Source organism: Solanum stenotomum, chromosome 5 (genome assembly GCF_019186545.1).
Source record: "Solanum stenotomum isolate F172 chromosome 5, ASM1918654v1, whole genome shotgun sequence".
Classification (NCBI taxonomy): Eukaryota; Viridiplantae; Streptophyta; class Magnoliopsida; order Solanales; family Solanaceae; genus Solanum; species Solanum stenotomum.
Window position 1 is genome coordinate 16,728,237 of NC_064286.1, and position 10,480 is coordinate 16,738,716.

General features: G+C 32.6%; 1 protein-coding gene across 1 annotated transcript in view; it reads right to left on the reverse strand.

Moving 5' to 3' along the window:
* The window catches only part of LOC125863723 (uncharacterized), a 36,669-nt gene extending 32,350 nt beyond the window's left edge, over nt 1-4,319 (reverse strand). Inside the window, exons 1-3 of the mRNA XM_049543746.1 lie at nt 2,637-4,319; nt 1,908-2,235; nt 1,755-1,811 (exon numbers count right to left, since the gene is read on the reverse strand). Coding sequence (XP_049399703.1) covers nt 1,755-1,811; nt 1,908-2,235; nt 2,637-4,247 — 1,996 coding nt within the window. The 5' untranslated portion in view covers nt 4,248-4,319. The remainder of the gene's footprint in view (nt 1-1,754; nt 1,812-1,907; nt 2,236-2,636) is intronic.
* Nucleotides 4,320-10,480: the final 6,161 nt, after the last annotated feature.

The window sequence follows — 10,480 nt, forward strand, 5'->3', positions numbered from 1 at the left end:
CCCCACCCTCCCCTCCCAAAAAAAAAATTAAGTTTTTTTTTAAAAAAATATTTTCAATTTCAATTCAAAAATCATTTTCTACTTTCTAGTAAAATTAAAAGATATTTTCTCAAAAAAAAAATTTCATTCATAAATCAAACGCTAAAAATATTTTTTACTCACCAACTAAACATGAAAAAATAAGTCAAATATCTATTTATTTTTCAGGAAAACATTTTTTAGAAAAGCATTTCCTTCCTACCAAACACACCTGGATTAAAAAAAAACAGACCTGATTTTCAATACACAAATTCGAGCAATTCCCTGCCCTAATATTTGTTGCTCGTTAAAAAGGTCTACATTCCCTCGCTAATGGAGTTAATATCTTAGATGGTCACTCAACTTTGAATTGTTCACTTAGAAAGTCACTCAACTTTGAGTTGTTCTCTTAGAAAGTCACTTAACTTTGTTTTATAACTCAAAAGTCACTCAACTATCGATGTTTCACTTAGAAAGTCACTCAACTATTGATATTTCACTTAGAAAGTCACTCAATCAATTTAAATATTTTTTTCATAAAATTTTATTGAAATTCATTTTTTATGTTAAACTACTTTTTTAAAGAAATAATAAGATATTTATTTTAATTATTTTGTTAATCCAAATTATTTAATAATAATTTTTTTGGAAAACGTACTGTAGCAATTGACCCAATAAAAAAACTTTTTCCGTTTTATCAATTATATAACTAGAATTAAATATGTTAAAAAATGATCCAAAAAAGAAGAAGAAGTTGGAATTGATAAGAAGTACAATAAAAAATAAAGACGCAGCACAGTACCATTTAAAAAAAAAAAATAGGTAAAAAGAAAAATTGTACTTCAAAAAAATTCAATAAAATAATTAAAATAAGCATCTTTATTTTTTTTAAAAAAAATAGTTAATTTTGTTTTGTATTTTACAAAATTTAATGAAAAAATAATTTAAATTAGTTGGGTGACTTTTTAAGTAAAATATCAATAGATACGTGACTTTTTAAGTGAACTATTAATAGTTAAATGACTTTTGAGTTATAAAACAAAGTATAATGACTTTTGAAGTGAACAACTCAAAATTAAGTGACTTTCTCAGTGAACTATTGAAAGTTGAGTGATCATCTGAAATATTAACTCTTCGCTAATGCCTAGGGTGTCTCTAAGGGTTCCATTTTATAAAGGATTCAGTAATATCGTATCTTACACGCATAATAGATGGCAGGTAAAGCTGTCAAAATGGGCTGGCCCAACCCAACCCAACCCAACCCTAACGGGCTAGAGAGTTAAATGGGTTGGGACGGGCTGGCCCTTTTAATTAAAGGGCCGATAAAATAGCAGCCCAACCCAGCCCTAAGCGGGCCACGGGTTGGGACGGGTTGGCCCTTCAACCAAAAAATGAACAATATTACACTCTTAGAAAGAGTATCGAACTTTGACATCTATGAACACGACATCAATACATACAAAAAATCATTTATAAATCACACTTCGGTGAATACTTACAAAAATAAATTTTTGAATCACACACGAAGTGAATACTTACAAAAATACATAATAGCCAATGTAAGATTTAGTGGATAAATGTTGATCATTCCAATTTCCACCATTCCTCCCACAAAAAACTAGCTGATTTACAAGATTTCCAGCAACACAAGGCAGCCCAAATACTTAACAAATCTAAATTGCTAAATATTACATGACCCGTTAATTAAAGTTTCACGACTCCGCTTCCACTTGTACCATCAATCACATTTGAATCAACATGTGATATTGTTTTCTTAAGAAGTTCATCTTCATCTACAATTCACCATACAAGATGTTAGTTAGATAATAATTAACAAATACTTTCAAAAAAAGAGTGATATATTAATAGATTAGATAGAAAAATATTACCCTCATTAGGTTGAGTAAATCCATGCAACCAATTTCTGGTAGTGACAAGAGTTTGAACATTTTCAAGATGGATAGAATTTCTATATTTGGTAACAACACGACCACCAATACTAAATGCCGATTCAGATGCTACGGTGATAATTGGAACACTGAGGACATCTCGTGCCATTACCGAAAGATTAGGATATTTTTTTTCATTATCCTTCCAATACTTAATAACATCCATCTCATGAAAAGTCTGATAATCGAGCTTTTTTTCCTCCAAATAAAGGTCCAATTCTGACTTTCCAGCAATGCAAACTGATGTACCCTCAAACTCTTTAAATTCCTATTAATTTGAAACATGAAATATACTAACGATAAGAAGACGAACCCCATCATAGCAAGTAAAAAAGTAAACTGATTTTAACTTCAAATAAAATAGAGAAAGGTAACTCTACACTAATTTTAACTTCAAATAAAATAGTGAAAGGTAACTCTAAACTGATTTTAACTTCAAATAAAATAGTGAAAGGTAACTCATAATTGATTTTAACTTCAAATAAAATAGTGAAAGGTAACTCATTTTTATCTAACTACACATTAAATAGAACTACAAAAATCATCAAGTAGACAAAATTAGTTCTAAAATGTGTAAGTGCTTTTAATCACAACCCATCAAAGTAGAGAATAGAAGTGTTTTTAAGAAAAGATACATAATGATTTAAAGATAAAAAATTAAATACTTACCGCAAACAAAGTAGACTTCTTTTGTTTGGATTGACTTCCTTCTTCAGTTGGTTTGGACCAAGTAGTAGGAGCAGTTGTCCCTATTTGATTATTTGCATATTGTTCATAGAGGTTGTATAATTTTAACTTTATAGTTGCAGCCTGCGCTTTTGCCGAAGAAGAGTTCACCTTTGAGAAACAATATTCTAAAAGTTGCATCTTGAAGCGAGGATCCAAAATTGCTCCAAATGAGAGTACCAAACTATATCTATTCCAATATTTCTGAAACTTATTGAACATTCTTACAGCCATTTCCTTAATAACTTCATCTAAATTACTTGAATTCTCCTTCAGCAAGCATTCAATTTTCCAAACTTGCATAAAGTACAAATTGAAAGTTGGATAACTTGAACCAGAAATTAAGTTTGTTATTTCATAAAAAGGCTCCAAGAATCCAAATATTTTTTCTGCCCTTCTCCAATGATCAGATGTAGGACAACTTGAGTAATTTCTATCAATTAACTGTAGACTAGAAAAAGCTTTTTCATATTGTAGTGCACTCTCAAGCATCAAGTACGTTGAGTTCCATCTAGTTGTCACATCCAAACGTAAACCCAAATTTGTACTAATTCCAACTTGCTTAACACATTGCTCAAACTTTCTCATTCTACCATCTGATCCTTTAACATACTTCACACTTTCTCTAATTCTAAACAAGGCATCATTAGCTGCTTTTAAACCTTCTTGGACAATCAAATTTAGAATATGAGCAGAACAACGTACATGAAAGAACTCACCATCACATAACAAACTCTTTTGCAAACCAAGATGACCTTTTAAAATAGTTTGCATGCTATCATTGTTAGTGGCATTATCTAAAGTGATAGAGAACACCTTCCTATCAATTCCCCACTCTTTCAAACAATCATATATAGTTGCAGCCAATTCAACTCCGGTATGAGGAGGAATCATACGACAAAAGTTCAAAATTTTACTTACTACCTTCCAATTATCATCAATATATTGAGCAGTTAAACACAGATATCCTTCAGAAGTACCTGCTGTCCAGCAATCAGAAGTTAAGCAAACTCGATTAGGAATCTTCACCAACACTTGTTTTAATTTTTCTTTCTCTCTGAAATACACTTTTTGAACATCCACAACAGAAGTGTTCCTTGATGGCATTACCAATTCTGGATTTACATAATCTGCCCAAGCTCTAATTTTTTTATATTCAACAAAAGAATACGGCAGATCATGCTCAATAATAGCTTCAGCAAGCTTTTCACGGGAAATTAATTGATCGATCTTTCTCGATTGTATGTTACCTTGCTGATCCATATACATTTGACCCAAATCATAGAACTTAACCTTTTTACATTTAATTAAATGACGTTTCAAATGTGATGTTCCATAGTTCTTACCATTAGGTCCAGGAGTAGAACCAACCCTATATGGTTCCTTACAACCTCTGCATATTGCTTTTTCCACTCCATTTTTATCTCTACCAATCTTCTTGAAATACCTCCAAACAGATGATTTTAACTGCCTCACTTTCTTCTGTGGAGATTCTTTAGATTCACTCACCCCTACACTAGTTTCATGTGCACTATATTCATCATCATCCTCCATTGATTTCTCTGTATACGTTAAATATGTCAAAAGTTAGTTTCAAACTTCAAAATGAACATGTAGAGAAACTAACTTTTCTGATTACTCATTAGGAAAACACAACTAATACACATGATATCATACAATACGAAAATAATTAAGAAAAAGATGTTATATATGAAACTATCACAAAAGATGAACATGATTAAGAGTTAAGACGAAGTTCAACTCGTTTTGGAGAAGAAACAAATCGAAAAAATGATAGATTCTTACTTGTATGGTTGTATGCTTGTATCAATATTCAATACCAATCTGAAAATTGAACTTTGAATGAGCATGGAAACTCTAAAACTTCAAAACTAATGTCATTCCTAAAATGAAAGAGAAAGCTGCTGCCTGCTAAGCTAAAAGACAAAGAGAATATATATGATTATATTATATACTTATAATAAAATGAATCAAAAGTCAAAACTCTAATAAAGTAATAGGCTTGGGCAATTAAAAAAAATTTGTGGGCTCATGGCCTAAAATGTAAAAGATTTGCAAAAGACTTGATTTTTTATTTTTCAAAATATTTATTGATAACATCTTTACAAATAAAACACTACTAAAAATATATATAAAAAAATATTTTAAAAAATTAATAGCCCACGGGCTGGCCTCTGAGGCTTGCGGGTTGGGCCTATGAGGCTGCGGGCCAAACGAGGCTGGGCTAAAAAGCCTCGTTCCTAAATGGGTCAAAAAAATTAAGCCCAACCCCACTTAATTCAAGGGTTGGGTTGGGCCGGCCTCGCGGGCCAAGCCCATTTTGACGGCTCTAATGGCAGGTATCTTGTCCTTCGCATTATTTGCAGCAGGTGGCGCTGTATCTGGGTTCCCTGAAAACACAGAAAATGAAATCAATGGCTGATTATCTTACAAGTCGGTAAAAGCGGAACGAAATGAAGTACTTGAAGCTGGTGCTTGAGAATGTGAATTGTCCTTGAGACGTTGTTGCCAACTAAGAGCCGCACAAAGAAGGGCTAATGATTTTCCAGTATCGGCAGGAACCTCGATCAGCGAGTGTGATGAACTAGCTGCCTCTGTTCTACGGAGTGTCCTCAGGACCGTTCTAATGACGCCGATCTGTGGGAAGTAGGGCCTGTAAGGGAATTCCACAGAAACGCCCTCTATAACATATCCTGGTACGGGTTCATGCAATTGGATCACCGATGGCTGCAGACCACGAGAAGGAATCACCATTCCTGCACTGCATTAAGGGGTGGTTCGGTTATTGGGTAGAGTTATGCAAATATTAATTATGCAGGGTTTACTTTATATAGGTATTAGTTATATAAGTTTTAGTTACATATGGTTTAGTTATATAGGTATCCGTATTAATTATGTAGAGTTTAGTTATGCATGTATTAATTATATATGTTTTAGTTACATAGGGTTTAGTTATGTAAATATTAGTTATGCGGGTATTAATTATGTATGTATTAGTAGTGTATGTATTATTTAATTATGTAGAGATTATAATAGGGAAAGGGCATAAATCCAACCCTAAAGTTGTCTCGAAAAGTCAGTTGCACGCTTAAACTATTTAAATAAATTCACTTTAAAATAATTAAGATGTGTAGTATGTCATCACAATATTTTAAGCGTGTAACTGACTTTTCGTAATAAGTTCGAGGGGAGGCGGGGGGGGGGGGGNGGGGGGGGGGGGGGGATTTATGTCGTTTCCCAGAATTATTAACTATTGAATATTTAATTTGTTGTAACTTAATATTTATTATTTACAAATAATTAAGTAAACATTATAAATTCTCCCTTTTTTGAATAAAAAGTAAGGGAAAAAAGTTCTCCCACTATATTGAGGACTTCTATTTTTTCCTGTTGCTATTTTTTCAAATGTTTCTAGCTTATAAAAATAAAAGTAAAATAGAGCAAATAACATTATCCAACCAATTTAATCAAAACCCAACTCCATTTACACTCCCCTAGAATAGGGATTTTAGCCAATCATGTTAAAAGTAAAAGAAAATATACTAAAAACATTCTCGACCATCAGATTGATGATTTGCAACTTTAATTTCAAAGACTCACTTCAGAATTCCTAAAAATTATGAGTTATGAGCTTGTTCATCACTATACAAAATAGAAGTTTTGATTGTATTCTACTCAGAAAAGTTTTAGATCCAGATTGTATGAGCCAAAAGTATATATTTTCTCTCCTTTTAGCTATTTATAATTCCATAAAAATTAGTCAAAACTTCATAAATTTTCCAAGTCGGTGATGCTAGTCATGCTCGCCGACTCATTCAACGAGTCATCGTCTTGTTCTTCTTCTTGCCTTTCTTGTCTTCAGGCTTAAGATGTTTGAACCACAGCTGGCGAGCTCGATGGGGTTCACCTTTCACATTAGGCGAGTTGCCGACCATTACCCAATCTCACCTTTTTGGTCTTTAACTTGGCTTAAATGTTCAGTAACTTTCGACCTGCACTTGTTAGATCCCTGATTAAGTTCGGCTAGACGCCATTTAGATCTTCTTCTTGCCGACCTATCTTGAGAATTTGAGTTACAAGTCTTATCATTTTAGCCGAGGTCTAGCATATTCGTTGAGTCGCCGAGTGTCTTTTGGCGAGCATCAATGTCATGATATTGCCTTTTTCCATGTTTTAGCCTCTTTTTGTGTGATTCTTCCTTTCCTTGTCCTTGAGCCTTCATATCTACAAAATACAATAAATCATTAAATATGGACTTAAAAATGCATTAATGATAATAATTATTGAACTAAAAAGGCCTCAAATAAGTCAACATCTCTGACTCATCACGGAGCATACTTAAACAATTGAGTGAACTTCAGTGAGTACTCCTTCACACTCATGTTCTCTTGCCTTAGATTTATGAACTTTTGCACGTTAGCTTCCCTCATCTCAAAGGGAAGAACCGATCATGAAATGCCCCCTTGAACTTTTCCCAATCCAAGGGACCGTATCCAATCCCCTTTATTCCTTCTATTGATCATACTAAACTTGAGAAGCCCCTTTTAATTGCTAAGAGACCAATTTTGCCTTTGAAAAGAGAGTCACCCCATGATGACCAAAATCTTATAGATTCCCTTGAGGAAATCTTGTGGATGCTCATCCACTTCTGATCCAAGAAATTAGGAGGATTCATCCTCGTGAAGTGTCTAACCTTTGTTGCCGTCGTACCCACATTTGGGGTTCATGGGAGCTACAATATCCCTATTTATTTGAGCGGTCATGTCTTGGGCCAACAATTAGGTAGAACCCCTAAACTCCGCATGAGACACTTGCTAGCAAAAGGATTAATCAGAACTTGAAGAACTTCGGGTTCCACATTTTCATTGACATGCCTTCTTAATAAAGCTCTTCTTGAAGGCTTATTTTTAAAATGCATAGAACAAGAGTTAGAAGGAAGACCTTAATAGAGTTCAACTCTATCGTATGACTTTAGTATTGAAAGAGTTAAAGTTTCCTAAATATTTTGTAGCCTCCTATTTATAAATATAAAGCACTTCACAATTGAGAACAAGATTCTACTTGACGCGACTTGTCAGACTCTTAGAACCTTTAGGGGTCGTTTGGTGTGATGGATAGGGAGAGTTAATCCCGTGATAACTTTTAAGTACCCTTTATTTCCTTGTTTGGTTGGAAAGCTTGGGATAACTTATCCCAGGATTAAGAATTAGTATCGGGATAAGTTATCCCTCCCATTTGGTGGTATAGTAATCTCGGGATAATTTATCCCGAGATAGAATAGGAAAATGACAACTATATCCCTTTAAACCCTTTGTATATATCATTTTTCACATTTATGTATATTTACATTATTTTTAATATCATGTATACTATTATTCATTACTTCTTATTTTTAGGATAATTATTTATATTTTTCTATTAAAAAATTACACTATATAAATATAATTTTTATTTATGAATTTATTTGACTAATTCTTATGTTTATTTATATTTTGATTTCCCATAAATCTTCTTTCACTTTAATAAAACTTAAAGAGGGAAATTCTATTTTTAAGATAAATAAGAAAAAAAGTTATATTTTTAAATACACATGGTACTTACCATGAGAAAGCATAAACAAAAATATTTAAGCTAAATAAAATACATGTTTTATTTTTAAAAATAAATAATTAAAGTTTGCAAAGAAAATATTAACTAAATAAAATGAAGGGTAATTTTGTAAACAAACAACTTGTTCTTAAAATTTATGCAATATATATTGTTTTAATACAACAAATCAAACACTCAATAAGAAATAATCTTAACACAAATTTATAGCTGCTTGCTCTAGTTTTGGCAGGTGTTTTAGTGCAATTTTGGTCAATTTTTTGGAGTTTTTGCTGTTATTTTTTTTAAAGTCTTAATAGACGTTTTAATGCGGTTTTTGTTACTGATTTGGTGGATTTTTTGCTGCTGTTTGAATTCAGATTTGGTTCAATTTTTGTGGTTATTTTTATGCAAATTTTGTCCAATTTTAGCTGTTTTAGTCTAAGTTGCTCGGACTCGGGTGCGGGTATCCGAGACGGATGCGAATCCGAGAGTCGGATTCAGCAAAATTTAAATTTTAAAATTCGGGGTGCGAATCCGAGTATAGATACGGGTGCGGGGATTCGGCTAAAATTATTCAATATTATAAAATATAGTTATAATGATAATAATAATAATATTAAATATCTTGTAAAATGCTATACTTAAAAGCATATCAATTATAGATATACAAATTTAAAAGTATTACTTGTTACTAATTAATTTTAAAAAAGTAATAATTCCTTTTATTTATTATTAAAAAAATAATCATTTATTTATATATATATATATAGAGAGAGAGAGAGAGTCTAACTTAAATTAGATAGTAGTACAATTCATTAAAGTTATGTGTACTGCCCTTTCTTCTCCCAAGAAACCCAGGCCTGCTTTTTTCCTTTCCAAGAAAAAAAGTTTTCTCTCTGCTTTTTCAAGAAAAAAAAACTTTGAATTATTTATTCTTTCCCATGGAGCCCCTTCGCCTCCTCTGTACAAGAAAAAAGATATGTCTGCTCTCTCTCTATTCTTGTAAGTTTTGCCTCTTCATTATTCTTTTCCATGGAGCAGCTAGACGTGACAACTTCTTCGTCGTCGTCAACTTTCGCCGGCCATGAAATTGATCTCTTCCCCATTTTTTTTCTCGGCTTTGGTCAAAGTATCCGGATTGGATTGACCGAATTCGACACGCACCCCGCACCCGCGCCCGCACCAATGTCGAGTCGAGACGGGTTCGGCCGCAAAAATGAAGAGTCCGCGCAACATAGGTTTTAGTGCAGTTTTTGCAGCTGGTTTGGTGTATTTTGGTCACTTTATTGCTGTTTTCTTGAAGCATTTTTGGAGTTTTGATCCAATATTTTTGGTTATTTTGATACAATTTTTACTTCAAAGTATGATTGATTTGTTTTTAATTAATATTTTACTTATGATAGCGAAGAGGAGAGGCTTCCCACGAGCCTATTTCAATTCATATGAAATACAAATTTAAACATACTCACATAATTTATTTTAAAAAGTGAATAAATAAAGCTCTATAAAAAATACATATAAAAAGCCTAAATAAGATGAAGGGTATTTTTGTAAACAAATAACCTATTCTTAAAAAGTATGTCATGCATATTAGTTTTAAGGGCTAATCCATCGGTGGCCCCCTAAATTTGGCACGATCTTTCACTTAGACACCTTAACTAGACTTTGTTCATTTTAGACACCTCATGTCACGGCCAACTGTGTCAATTTGATATTTTTTCGACAATCTGCCAAATTTGTAAGGTGTGTATAAAACACTCGCTGATGATGTGTCAAAGTGATGAATTAAATAAAGACACATGGCATATATATATATATATATAAAATTATTAAATGATGAATCTTGAGTAGGAAAAAAACTACCAATGACTCATTGACATGTGACATTTCTTTAACTAAATAATTTTTTTTTAAAAACACTTTTAATAAAAAGAAAATCATACCCACACCACCCCAAAATTGTCTTCTCTACTACCCACCTCCACCTCAAACCCCAACCCTTCTCTCTCACTCAGATTTTCTTCTCCACCCACCACCACCCCTGACCCTCCCCCACCAAATGTAGGATTTGATAATTGAAAATATGATTTCTTGCCATTTTTGAGTGTTTTTTTCTTCTTGAAATTTATGTTGATTTTCTCAAATTATTTTGCAGAGGAAGGACAACAAAATAAGTG